We start from the raw sequence: 13,763 nt of genomic DNA on the forward strand, positions 1-13,763 counted from the left end.
TTACAGTCACTCAGGCACCAGAACAGCGAGCAATCAGGCACAGATCCATCTGGATCCTCCTGGTACTGAGAGCCACCTCCCAGCCCAGCCCGGGGCTGTAACCCGGTGGCAGGGGGCATGAGGAAGCGCAGGAGGACACGATGGGTGCAGGGCGGTGCTAACGCAACGAGCACTCACCGCGCGGGCCCTTCTGGGAAGCACCGTCCTTTTCATCCAAACTGAGAGAGGCCGCGTGGCGGCGAGCAGCCCCCTCCACCCGCCCCGCGTAAGCTCAGAAATGAGGAGGACAAGGTATTCCTAGAAACGTAGGGGAGCTCAGGACTAACCCCGGCCACCTTTCTGCCCCTAGCAGCACCCTCAACAACCTCATCTCCACGAGTCTTGGTGAGCTTGATGGGACACTTCAGATCCTTAAGTCAGCCCGAGTGGGTTCTCAAGGAGATGCAAATATTTTGGCAGTCTCGGTTGCCTGTGGATATCTGGATGCTGCAGGCTGGAAAGAACCGCGCAGGAGATACTTTATCTTCAACGTTTCTGTTTTCTTTTGTGTTTTAAGGAGTCCCTGGCACAGAAAACGTTGAATGAGCCAGAACTAATGGAACCCAGGCTTAAAAATCCTGCTGTGTCCTACTGCTGGAAAACTTACTTCCAGCCCCTCCAGGGCAGCACTGCCATTCCTCCAGGTCTCCTTATGGAGGGCTGAGCAAAGCCACCTTCTGCCACTACCGAATTCCGGAAAGTCACACAACCAGTAGCAGAAACATCACTTCACCAGGAGGAGCGAGAAGTGCAGCCCAGGGGATGCTCAGGGCGTCTGCTGAGGAGCAGACGCCAGGTCTGAGAGGGCAGAGCCCGGGCCCTGGGGCTGCGGAGCACAGTTTGCTCTGGCTTTTAGGAAATGTTCCAATCCAGTGCTTTAGGTGCAGACAGAAGTCCTACAAAAACAAATGCTACTGGTTTTGGAATGCACTAACTCAGCAGACATCCACCCGTTCGGCCGCCCCCCCGTCCCCCGCCTGCCCCAGCCCACCCTCCCTCCTCTGCCCGCCTCCCCTAAGCTGCACTTCCAGTTTAGGCAAAGCGCTGGGACTGGTGTCTGCAGTGCCCCGAGCGCGCCCAGGAATTTTAGGAAATTGGCTCTAACGCTTCGGAACCCTGCACATCAGCGACCTGCGCTTCAGCCCTTGCGGAGCGCGGCTCCGGCCAGGCCGGTGGGCTCGGCAGCAGCCCCCAGCGCTGCACCGGGGAACGGAAGAGCGGACGCTGGATTTTCCTGGTCGCGTCCGTGAACTCCAAGGCGCCGAGGCCAACTTCAGGCCGGCCCTCCGTACGGGTCAGATCCTGAAGCTGCTAACGCGCTTCCTGAGCCCCGCGCGGCTGGAGCCGGGTCCAACTGGAGCAGCTCCAGCAGGTGAGGCGGGGGCTGCGCGGCGTCTCTGCGAGCGCCGAAACCGCGCGCTCCACTGCTCAGCACAAGGGAGCTTGGCAGGAGACCTTCCGCCTATTGGAACAAGCTTGCTGCGATGGGAACTCCCAAAGCACATTTAGAGTGCGGGGATATGGGACAAAACCTTGCAGAGGAAAGCTCTGCAGATAGTCCTTTTGCTTTACCAGGCCGTTGTGGTATTCATCACGAAGCAGGACAGAAAGTCTTTTCATTTCAGTTCCTTGATTTACAACGTCAAAAACATACATTAAAGAACTAAAGGGACAGCTGGGGCTGCAGAGTTCCCAGCCTTTGAAGTAGCAGCAGACAGGGCACCTATCATTTCAAAGCCCTCTCTTAAAACACGGTCAAAAGACGGACTCTGTTTGCTCCTTTATTACCAATACACAGATATCATCACCAAGATAATTACTGGCAATTACAGGTTAGGAGGAATTCCTAAAGTCAAGACTTAAAAGCTGTCTCTAGTCCAAGATGCTTCTTTGAAACTACTACTATCATTACTATTTTGTAAAGGCTTGTAACTGCCTAACGAGGCTGGAAAAGCAGGTGGAGTGCAGAAGGAGTTTGGGCACACTGTAGTCTGGCTGCTGTGCAGGTGAGAGAAGTGCATTACTTGCACTGCTGCACATGTTCAGAGGACATGCAAACTCCCTTCTTGCCCAGGCAAGCTGAACCCCATGGAGCCACGTCTATTGTGGGTTTTTTTTTAGACCATGCACAATAAATCTCACTTGGACCCAGCTACTGCCTGCAGCTCTGGAAAACTACAGAGGCACTGAGGCGTCTCTGCTTTGAAGCCAGGACATCCAAAGATACAGGAATAACGCACGTGATGTGATTAAGTCACGTCATTAACGTGGCATGATCATAGGAAACAGACGTAATACATCGTCACAAGACTGGAAACAGCTAATCACGACGACAAAGCAGTTTTAGAACAAAAGCAATGCATCTTCTCTTCGGGAATTCTTTAACGGCTTAAAACCCCTTAGCGTCACAAAGATGCCAAGCAGAGTCAGAAACCCCTCCAGCCAGATGCACACAGCGTTTGCAAAATCTCCGAGTCTCCTGGGCTTAGCCAAGAACAGCATCTAATAAAATAGCTCTACTGCTTACAGCCACTTTGTGGGTTCAGAGCCACATCTCTCTCCACACGTAGCTCTCCGTTTACACCGACGCCTACACAAAGTGCTTTGTTACCCTAACGCCAGACGCACCGAGGGCCAAGTACCAAGCGCTGGGTACGTTCTCCTCTCTCCCTGGAGAGCTGCCGGAGGTTGAGGTGAGCCCCAGCCACGCTGCCCGGTCACTAAGGCTGCTCGGAGGGTACCAAGCCGCGATCGAGGCTGTCTCCCGCGCCAGAGCGCAGCCTGGGCAGCCGGACAGGCACAGCCGCGGCAGCTCCCACCCTCACCTCCCGCGCCCAGCTGGGTGCGGCGGGCTCTCCCCTTCGCCGGCACAAAACCAGCACCGAGCTCGCTGCCCCGCGGCTGCCGGCGGGAAGGAACCCGCTTCCACCGCGCGAGGAGCAAACCGAGCCGAAGGAAGGCCACGTACCTCCGCTCGTAGCCCGTGCACCACCGCCGTCCTCCGCAGTCCTGCTTCCACACTTTGACGGCGCGGGTGAAGGCCTGGACGCACGGCTGCCGGTGCCCCACGATCGCCAGCTCCTGCTGCGCGCAGACGTTGGGCCTGGCACAGAGAAACAGAGGTGTGCGGGGGTCTGCACGGGGGTCTGCACGGGGGTCTGCAGGCTGCTGCAAGGAGAGGGCCGTGCTTCCGCTGCTCCAACGGCTCCCAGCGAGGGGCGGCCTCGTGTCCTCGCTGAAGGAGCAGGGAGATCTCGTGCCGTGTGCAGTGTTTGCCTCCTCGTTTAAAAATCGGTGCAAGGGAAAGCTGACCCCCTCCTCGAACCTCCAGGCCCGCCGCCCGCGATGAGGCTCAGAGGCAGTAACAGAAATCTAGAGCCACACGGTTTTGTAACACGGCAACACGGCCAACTCCAGCGAGATGCCGAAGCTGCTGACGCTCCGCACCTCCGGGTCCTGGGATGCGCTACAGCCTGCTTGAAAAATGTGGCAGTTACTTTTCCACTGATACATTAAGGCTAATTTTTAGCCTTAAAACATAGAGGATGGATGAGAAAAGAGGCAGCAGCCTCCACGATCTGGTAGCACAGTAACTTCTCTGTTTGTCCATTCCGCCCACTCTCAGTTAATGAGGAATACATATGCTTTCTCTCCACCTAGGGAATTATTTTCCTGACTATTGCCATTGCAAAAACCAACGATATCTGCATCTTCTGACAGCATCAGGGAAAACAAAAAAAAATACTCTGCCACTAGAAATGATATATCATTTTATCAATAGTGCTCAGAACCCAGTTTGCTGCCCTAGATGCTTTCGCACTCATTCAGAGCTAAGGGCTGCAAGACTGACGCCAGCGAATAAGGCGAATATATATAATTCAGTGAGTAAGAAAATAAGGAAAATACTATTTGCACTTTATTTCTTTTCTAATTCTAACTCTCTTTCACCAAATATGAGTCAGTAGTTTTAACTCAGAATGAAGAGGGAATCATTTGACTTAAGTTACGAGCCATTTGTTATTTGGGGCTGCTTCTGCTGCTTCCAATTCTTCAAAAGGGACCGAGAGTTTTCACAGAAATACTTTCTACAAAAGAAGTTAAACTAAATAATTGGGACGTGGTGAAGCATAGAGATTGCAGCTGGCATCCGACTGCTCCAGGACGTTCAATTACACCGCGGCTACAGCGAGCCTGGCAGTGCCTTCGGGATTAATGGCATGTTTCCTGCCCCTTCGAGCTTTGCTCTCAAATCTCCTCCCGTCATCCCCACATGTGGCCACTGCCGAGCCGCTCAGCTCACAGCGCTCCGCACACATCACTTCACCAGCACAACAGTCCCCAGCGCTAATGGTGGCTGCCAGAGGAGCCGGGTTATTCTGTGAGTGTCTCCAGGCAGAGCGCTGCCAGCTGATGCAGAGAGGGGCACTGCCCTCCCCCCGGACCCCCTCTGCTGTGAGCCTGCAGGCGCCTCGCCTCCGAGCCGGCGGCACGTCCAAAAACCGGGCTGAAAGGAAAGGACCCACAAGAGCAAGGCTGGCAGCAGCAGCACCGCTCTGGTGTCATTTATTGCAGGGAAAAAAACCCCACAGTTCTTGTGTGCCCCAGACAGTGGTGGTGTGTGTAACGGGCACCGGCAGCAATGCCCTAGGGGAAGGGACAGCGCTTCCCAGGCGCTGGCGTTGTCTTTCTTCTGGCGCTTTGGCACACAGCTCGTCTCTAGTGCCTCATCCAAGAAGTCCTAAAAGTACTTGTCAAGGCAGCAGCACAAAACCTCTGATACAGGGAGAAAAGGCATCTCCTTGCAAAGCCTTTATCTGCTGAAAAGGACCCGTTTTCAATCAGAAAGTTAAAAAACATCAGGGACAGCAGCTTGCAGTTCGCACACCGTGCAACACTGGGTTCATTCACAGAAAGAATTAGAGCAATCCCCCCGCATCGAGAGATCATCTTCTGGCAGGAGACCAAATTCGCAAGGAAGTTTTCCAAAAAAAGCCAAATGATTAACACCAAACTGTAACTGTAAAATTTAATTAAAAAGAACGGACTACGTGCTGCTGGAGCAACAGCAAAAGGGGGGCAGAAGCATGCAATGAGAAAGAGATACATGAAGTGCAATAAAAACAGCCGTTCTGTGAAGAAAGGTCAAACGATTTGCACAACAATCGCCCCTTGCACTCACACGACAGCAACACTTCAGTTAAAAGCAGTGAGTTACCTCCGAGAAGCACAGACTATCCAGATTTTCAAATTTCTATTCCCCTTTATGTACATCTGGTACTAGATAAAGAGACACGGACCAGCCTTCCCTCCCCTTCACTCTCTCTGCTCCTCTCCTCACCCCTGATTATAAAATCCTGTATTTCGCTCTGCTCTCAGTTCCCTGCTCTGTACAACCACTCCAGTTCTCTCTTCTTGCTACTTACATATGGGGCTGAAGTGTGTTCCCAGAAGCAAGGGAAGACATTCGCAGTGCAAGGATGAAAGACAGTGCCACCGCCTGCAACTCCATTGCAACAGCTCCTCTCCCCCCGCAAGGTGCTCCCAGGGGGTGCCCAGGAAATCTCACAGCCTCCTCCAGCATGACTGGCGAGGTCTGCTCCTCGAAGGAGGACGCTCCCGGCTACCTCCTGTTCCCCGCTCGCCGGTGCCTCTCTCTCTCGCAAAGGACAACGTGATCGGAGCACAGGGGAATTCTGGCACGGGGAGAGCAGATTTACCACTCCGAGATGCTTCCTCCCATGGGGGGTTCGTTCAGCGAGCTTCTTCGGTCCATGGGAGACGGCTACAGCGCAGACTGTCGTGGGGGTTTTCCCAAAGCCAAACCTGCCTTCTTATGCTCATTTGCTCGCAGTGAAATGCACTGAAGTGACTTTTCCTTCTGGCATTTGCTCCTTGATGAAGCCCAAAGACCTGGTGGCTCACAAGACCTGGGTTCTGTCCAGCACCGAAGCCCCATGTGGGTTTAGTCGATCTGGAGTCACGATCCACTTCACAAGGCAACATAAAAACAGCACTCGGCAAGGGAAGGGGAAAAGGAGGGGTGCTCTCCTGTGCACCGAGAAGCCCACCTCCCAGAGGGCTTTCCCAAAAGCAGGCAGAGTGCTCCTTTACCCCATCTGCATAGGTGAAGCCATGCTCCTGCCACCGCTCCCCGCCTTCCTCCACAGACGGGATCGAGTAACTCCCGCACACACACACTAAGAGCAGCTTCCCTGCATTTCAAGGGAGTAACAAAAACTTTCCTCCTGCCTTTCCCAGGTCTCGCTCTTTTCCCTCACATGCTCTCTTGTTTCTTTTCTTGCTGACAGTCAGAAATCCCTCCCACCAGCTGTGTCCAGCCCCGACGAGAGGAGGGGGAAACGCTGCAGAACAGTAGCAGAAACGATGCGGGTTTGTTTCTCAAAAGACGGCTCTTTTGCACTACCCAAGGCCAACTCTGTACACACCACCCAAAATCTCCTTCCCAGCAGCTCTAAAAATACCCCACAGAGATGTGATCTTTCCTTGAACAGATAACAAAGCTGATCGCTTCCCAAGGAAATTCTGCTGTGCCTGTAAAACGGACAGGGACAAAACCAACCCGCACTTGGCCGCTAGAGCACCATTAAACGACCAGTTCCCAGGTGGTGGGGGAACACACTGGGCAAAGAGGGATCTGGGGAACAAGACTAAACTATTATCTGCCTTTTCCCACCGAACTCCCTGCTATGGAGGGAATCGGCACAAAAAGAGGCGTCGATAAGGATTTTGCTGGAGCTGGGTGACAGTCCGCCGGCCTCCATGAAATGAGAAAAGGCAGAGAGCAGTGGCCAAGCGTCGTTCTCAGATGGCTCACTGCTGGGTTTCCTCTTCCAAACAACTACCACGAGTATCACCAGTTGTTATTGCCAGGCTTGGCAGCAACGGCGAGGAGCTTACGGAGGGCTGAGCTGTCTCCTGCCTTCCCTCCTGGAAGGATGGAGAAGAGAGCGGAGCAGAGATGCTGCACTGCAACTCTCCCGCCTCAAGAACCTGCCAGCAAGCTCTCTCAGCAAGGGCGAGAAGGAACCAAAGCAGCAGCTGGGCACTGCCCTGGGGCAGCCCTAGGCAGACCGGACCTCTGGCAAACACCGATTTCTGAGAGAAGCAGGATAAGAAGGTTTGGGCAGTCTCAGTGCCCATGCCACGCACACATTTTGCCACTGAAAGACACTATGGCAGGATTAAAGTCTCCAACGATCCATGCCCAAAAGTTGATAGCTCCTGGAAGAAACAGAGGCAGCTGCTTTTTACACCTTAACCCTTCTAAAGCCACAGCAGTCGCATAAATCATTAGGTCAGAGACAAGAGCGGGTAAGCAGGGCTATTGTTTCTGCTGAGAAGTACAGTATCTGCCAAGCCTCACGGATGGGAAGACACACCTTCCGTTCTTCCTAGAGAAGAAAGGCAACTACCTTAATTCCAGCCTCTGTTTTCCTGTCAGGACTTTCAAAGTTAGGACTTTACCTACAGTAGGAAACCGTAAGACTGCTCCCAGTTAATCTTTCAGTGCTAACTTACTGCTGCAACCCAAAAGCTCTCTTTATCTGCAGCTGATCCTCTGTTTGAGTCCAGCTTTGGCAAACACGGGGCTGGGTGCACAGTACTGTGATTTATGAGATGTCCAGGTGAAACCTCGGGGCACAGCGAGCTACCAGGGCACCAGTCCTTCCCGGCCCTGACCAAACGCCCGCTGGCAGGGCGGCAGGAAGGGTCAAGGGGAGCCTGGGCTCCAGCCCAACCGGCGGGGAGCGGGCAGAGCCTGGAGTGTGGCTCCCTCTCCAGGACACGGCTTGGTGGCCAGAGCCAGGGATAACTCCAGGGCCAGCCACAGCTCCCAAGCTGTGTCTCAGGCGACAATCCTGGCCACAGGAGACAACTTACTGGGAGGATTCAGGCTGGTCTGTCTGTGTGAGGCAGCGCCAGCGGCGTGGGTAGCCTCTCGGCCCCGTCTGTCCCCAGCAGGCTGCCTGCAGGGACAAGGGGGGAAGCTCTGATGGACAAAGCTGAGCTTTGAGCACGGTGCGAGAAGCTACCGAGCGCGAAACCAGCTCTGGGATTCTTTTGTGAGCTGCTTTAAGGAAAACGATGAGGTTTCCCACGTAAGCAAGGGCTGCAGAGAGCACAGCAGAGAATTTGTGAAGTGGCAGACATCTGAAAACCAACACTGTCTGTGAAGGCAACCGAATAGGTGTTCAATTTTGTACCGTTACCCAGCGCGACAGGCTGCTGGAGATGTCATCCTCTGGCTCGGGGAGAAACAGCCCCGGAAAGCGGTCAATACAGCACGGGCCCGTGAGCGGTGAGGAGGGGTCTGCACCGGGGAGGGCAGTGATGGGACGAGGGGAAAGGAGTTCCGAACTGAGGGAGGACAGATTTAGGTGAGATATTAGGGACTTGTTCTTCACCGTGAGGGCGCTGAGCACAGGCTGCCCAGGGAAGCTGCGGCCGCCCCCTCCCCGTGCCAGGCTGGACGGGGCTGGGAGCACCCAGCTCCGGTGGAAGGGGTCCCCGCCATGACGGGGGGGGGGGGGGGGGGGGGGGGGGGCTGGGCTCGATGGCGTTTTAAGTCCCAACCCATTCTGCAAGAATCGCTGCAATAACACCCGAGACGACAGAAAGAGGCGCATTAACCTGCCCTTCCCCCCCCCCCCCGCGCTATTCCACCCCCGCCATCCAACACGCTGGACGCGCCGAGGCCTTCGGGGCTCCAGACTCGCAGCTCCGCCCACCCCCCCCCCCCCGCGCCCCCCTCGCCCCTCGCCGGAAGGATTTTGGTGGAGGTCGCTGCCCACCCCCTCCCACACACCCCCCCTCCGCACAGGGCCTGCTCGGGCACCGCCCCCCCCCGCCCCGAGAAGGCGGGCCCGGCGCCGGGGTGACGGCCCGGCCCGCCCCGGAAGGCGGCGAGCGCCCGCCCCGGCCCGGCCGCGATGCTGCAGCTGCGGGACGAGGAAGAGGGGGGCGGCCCGGCCGGTAGCCCCGGGGCGGCGGCGATGCTGGTGCCGGGGGAGGCCGGGCCGCCCTTCGAGCCAGTCGCCGCCGCCGCCGCCCCCCCGGCCCGGCAGAGGCTGCGGCCGCTCCCCGTGCGCACCGCCACCCGCGCCGGCCGCCTCCGCGAGTACTTCGTGTTCCGGGTACGGCCCCGCCGCCAAACCGGGAGGGGACGGGGACCACCCCCCCCCCCCCCGCCTCAGATAACCTCTTCCTTCTCCCCCCTCAGCCCGGCACGATAGAGCAAGCGGTGGGCGAGATCCGCGCCGTCGTGATGCCCGCCGAGGACGGGGAGGTGCAGAGCGTCTGGCTGCTCACCGAGTGAGTACCGCTGCGGGCCCCGCCGCCGCCCCCCCCCCGCCCCGAGGGGAGCCCCCGGGGAGGGGTTTGGTCCCGCACCTCGCCCCTCCGTGCGGCAAAACCCCGCAGCCCGGGGGGGGGGGTGTGGGGGTGTGTTAGTGCGGGTGAAGGGGGCGCGGGGGGGCGCCTGGAAGGGGCTGTGGGGCATCGCTGTGTTGTGTAACCCGCCCCACGGCTGCTGTGGCCAAAGCCTTCCATGTTACCTCATCACAAAACCCGGGAGGACACACAATTGCCTTGTACGCTACATCCATAACGGGGCTTTGATGAAGTACCTCATCCAAAGCCGTGCCTGTGCCCCTTACGGGCCCTTAGCCCTATAATAACCATGGACACAAGGGAAGCTGACAGTTTGCACCGCGGGCTGGGGGCTCGGAGCAAAGCACACGCTGGGTACGTTCACCTAGTTCTTCGGAACAACCCCTGGCCAGATTCACAAGCCCCGAGCTCTCCTTGAGGCGAGCAGAAGGCAGGGGCGGTTTCGGTCCTTTCACCGTGGCACAAGTGGCACGGGGCAGGGAAAGGCAGAGAGAAGGGTTCACAGGAGGTGGAAACGCTCTGACCCACTGCCTGCTCCCACCATTTGCCCTTACCTGTACACGAGGAGAGCAGCTTTGGCCTCACGAGCTTTATGTCAGTGTTCCTGTTGAAACAAGAGAGGATTTTTAGTTTTTGTAAGGAAAGACAGTTACATCAGTCACACTAAAAATAAGCTGTAGCAGATTTCCAAGGTGCTAGTTTAAAAGCTGAGCCCATTACCCTTAGAGTGAAAACAGGACCTACTCTTAGGTGGCACTAAGGATGAAATAGTATTCTAGCTGTGACAGTTCAACAATAGTCTGGCAAAACACTCGGGGAAAGGCGAGATCTTTTATTCATGAAATTTGAAGAAACGGACAAGTTTTTGGAAGTACAGACTGTTCTTATCAAGGAAAATACTGTCAGACCACAGAGTTAAAGAAAATCCTTTCCCCTGAACATGCACCAGTGCAGTTAATAATTCAGCACGCTCACAGCACAGTATTAGACACTTACTGGAGGAGTTGTTGGAGACTTGTCTGCCCCATTAAGTAGCATCGGTCTGAAATAACAGGAGATAGCACCAGGGCGCTCTCTCGAGATCTTCAGATTTGTTCTGACTTCATTAATACTTTCCTATGTTGTAACATGACTATGTTGGGACATTCAACCTCTCATCAGACTTGCTGACACAAAGCAAAGGCCGTAATGGAAAATGCAGCATTACTAAGACTTCAGTGTTCTCCTTAGCGACCCCTCTATCCATCACGCTGTTACGTGTTTCTGGCCAATAACCAAAACTGCTAAAGCTCAGTGGTGTTATCTTACCAGAATCGATCACTGGAACAACGAGAAGGAGCGTCTCGTTCTTATCACGGACTGGTCCCTCCTGATCTGCAAATACAACTTCATCAGCCTGCAGTGCCAGCACGTGACGAGGATTTCCCTCGGCGCCGTGGACACCATCTCTGTAGGGGAGTTTGAGTTCCCACCTAAATCTCTGAACAAGTAAGTCGACACAGTAACACTGTAATGTCATTGTAAGCCTCGTGTGGTTATTGCAAATAGTTTTGAGCTGCCAGCCTTTGCCGCTGACCGTGGGGCCAGTTGGAGAAGTCTGCCTTTGCTCCTGGGACTTCGTAAACAATTACTGCAGCTTCGTTAGACCACCTCAGGGCAGCTGCTGTTTTGCTGGGACAGTTAGTAGTTAAGGTTAAAAGCGAGTTGCTCAAGGACTTTCAAAATGAGTTGAAATGATGTGGGAGCAGAACTTGTATTTCAGCTTCCACTTGAAGTGGCTTTTTTTTCAGACAGCACATTTCTAATTAAACTCGGGAGCCTTACCGTATTAATTCTGCTGCCTTCACCATCAGGCGAGAGGGTGTCGGTATTCGCATTCAGTGGGACAAGCAAAGCCGCGCCTCCTTCCTGAACAGATGGAACCCCTGGTCCACCAACATCCCGTACGTCACCTTCACCGAACACCCCATGGCAGGCGCTGACGAGAAGGTCGCATCCCTCTGCCTAGTAAGGACCCACCTCTCCTGTGCTCGCTGGCTTGTTGATCTCGTAGGCTGGATGCGACTCGGGTGATTGTGAAAAGATGCGGCAGTTGTTAAATCAGAGAGACAGAACTGAGGGCTCTGAGCTACATTGCCCCAGTCTCCAAAGTGTGACTCGCAGGGCAGCCCAGCTGCCCGTAAACGGGTTATACGAGAAGGAAGCTGCAACTTCCAGAGGTGCAGAGTCCTGTAAAACCCAAAAGAAAATGGATCTTGGTGCTATGCCTACTCTTGCTTACCTGACAGGCTGATGCCTGACTCTTCATCTAGGACTGCCAGCTAATTAAACAAATAGTTTAATTGCTAACTGTAAACCTTCTGTCAGGTGGTTCTCAGTTTTTCTTTCAATAGTTGCTTTCCGCTGAAGATTTCCTTAAAAACAGAACGCTTTGGTAATTTAAGTTCCACACATCAGCAGTAAGGGCAGGAGAACTACATTCAGAAATAAACATTACTAGTTACTGATAAATCTTTAGGCCTCTAGCCCATGCGTTTAAGTTTTTACATGTAAGTAGTGCCCTGGTATGAAGTTCACCGTATCAGTAAGGTTAAATGTCAGCACGTAAAGTTTATCATGGCCCGTGAGATCCATGACAACTGCAGCTTTAGGGTTAATCCTTTACAATTCAACAGCAGCAGCCGTTTGCCTGAAACTTTTAAAAACAATGGGAAAAACAGCAAGGTGATTTTTTTTTTTTTCTTTCAGTTGGAAAACTTTAAAACTCAGCTAATTCAAGCTGTGAAGACAGCCCATAAGGAGTGTCCGCTGCCAGGAAGGGCCAATGGCGTGCTAGTGCTGGAGCGTCCTCTCCTGATTGAGACTTACCTGGGACTGATGTCCTTCATCAACAACGAGGCCAAACTCGGCTACTCCATGACGAGAGGCAAAATTGGATTTTAGAATCCATCGCATTTTAAAATTCATTGCTTTTAATCTTTTCAAGGGAAAGTGATTTGCTGTTGGTCTCCTGGGGAGAGCAGGCTGTGGGGCAGAACACTCGCTAGCGGGAGTGAAGGGAACGAAAGGGGGTGGTTGTCGATGGAACGGCTCACGGGAGGCCCCGCTTGTTACGGTTGGGTCAGGTTAACCTGAAGCAGACACAAGGTGGTGTCATTCTTGTCCTTTGTGTCTCATTCTCAGCTCTCACTGGTTCTTACCCAGGGCTAGCGAGCAGCCGCGCTTTCCATTTCTAACGACATATTCTTCTGTTGAGCGAGTGCGATCGGTGTCTGCTGCAAACACTGCGCACCAACACGCGAGATGCAGCAGAAGGTTCATGCTGTATTGTCCCTGTATATGGTGTCAAATCATGTGGTGTGCTTGGGACTGATTTGTGTCGTTTAAAGAGGTGTTAGCGTTCACAATTACAGTAATCTTAGCATTTTGATTAATGCCTGTCAAGAATTTTGGAAGCGGTGTCAGTCATTCTTTAGCAAAACAGAGTCGGCACATTTTGTTCAAGCTGCACTGTTACATCTGCGCAGAACTGCTTTGTAAACTGAGGTATATGGCTGAGTATGCATTTATGGGCTTTTTTGTAAAAATACCTTCCTCTAAGAACTAAGTTTAACTTCTGGTTTCTGGTGCGTGTTTTCTTGCAGCAGACTCTTTTGAGAGCATATTGCCAAAAGCCTCACAAACCCATTTGCCTTCAAAGCTATTATTTATAAAACTGAAAAGGAATTCTATTTTGATTAGCTTTATATTCTCAGCAATTTTTCTTAAGTCTACTCTAGTCTGGGACAGCAGCAGTGCAGGACTTTAACGGAGACAGCGAAAACGAAGCACTGTGCGTCTTGATTTATACATTCTGGCACTCGACGTCATAAAACGCCCAGGAATGAAATGCAGAAGCAGCGTCAGAGGCGCTTACACCTGAAATCGCTCGTGAGGCGACTCCAACCAGCTTTTTCCTTGTGTGTGACCTTCTGTACCGGCCATTTTATCTGTGCAGCTACAATGCTGAGTAACTGCTGTGCTGCAGGGGTGGCTTTTGAACTTCCAGTCGATGTGCGCTTGTGAAACTGCTGTCAAGCTGAAGTCATGATGCAACAAGTGCCCCCCTGAACGCATTTCCTAAGGTATCTAGTTAATTTTCATTGATCTTCCAGTAAAGTTAAGTTTCAACTCAATTTGTCCTTCGTCCTTCATTTTGTGGAGACTGACGCTGTGAAATTAAGTAGCAAAAGAAAAAACATCCAATAAATTCCTAAACAATGGGCTCCCCCTGAGGAATACAGTGGCTGGCTCCTCAGGTTAAAGGGAAAGGA

At 53.6% G+C, this 13,763-nt stretch overlaps 2 protein-coding genes across 2 annotated transcripts in view; one reads left to right on the top strand and one right to left on the bottom strand.

Annotated features, from left to right (window-relative positions):
* The window catches only part of MEGF6 (multiple EGF like domains 6), a 96,637-nt gene extending 91,089 nt beyond the window's left edge, over window positions 1-5,548 (bottom strand). The window contains exons 1-2 of the mRNA XM_086476042.1: window positions 5,463-5,548; window positions 3,008-3,142 (exon numbers count right to left, since the gene is read on the bottom strand). Coding sequence (XP_086332168.1) covers window positions 3,008-3,142; window positions 5,463-5,548 — 221 coding nt within the window. The remainder of the gene's footprint in view (window positions 1-3,007; window positions 3,143-5,462) is intronic.
* A 3,442-nt stretch (window positions 5,549-8,990) lies between these two features.
* TPRG1L (tumor protein p63 regulated 1 like) lies at window positions 8,991-13,625 on the top strand. The gene is made up of 5 exons (XM_086476136.1): window positions 8,991-9,194; window positions 9,281-9,372; window positions 10,762-10,938; window positions 11,304-11,457; window positions 12,199-13,625. The coding sequence occupies exons 1-5, from the start codon at window positions 8,991-8,993 to the stop codon at window positions 12,391-12,393; spliced, it is 822 nt and encodes a 273-aa protein (XP_086332262.1). The 3' UTR covers window positions 12,394-13,625.
* The last annotated feature ends 138 nt before the right edge of the window (window positions 13,626-13,763 follow it).

This window comes from Leptosomus discolor, chromosome 20 (genome assembly GCF_034619465.1).
Source record: "Leptosomus discolor isolate bLepDis1 chromosome 20, bLepDis1.hap2, whole genome shotgun sequence".
In the NCBI taxonomy this organism is placed as follows: Eukaryota; Metazoa; Chordata; class Aves; order Leptosomiformes; family Leptosomidae; genus Leptosomus; species Leptosomus discolor.

Bases quoted from the DNA above. Each gene is read 5' to 3' on its own strand.
- TPRG1L (XM_086476136.1), top strand. From the start codon at position 8,991: ATGCTGCAGCTGCGGGACGAGGAAGAGGGGGGCGGCCCGGCCGGTAGC. The intron at 9,195-9,280 runs GTACGGCCCCGC...CTCCCCCCTCAG, and splicing joins GCGAGTACTTCGTGTTCCGG to CCCGGCACGATAGAGCAAGC. The intron at 9,373-10,761 runs GTGAGTACCGCT...TTATCTTACCAG, and splicing joins AGCGTCTGGCTGCTCACCGA to AATCGATCACTGGAACAACG.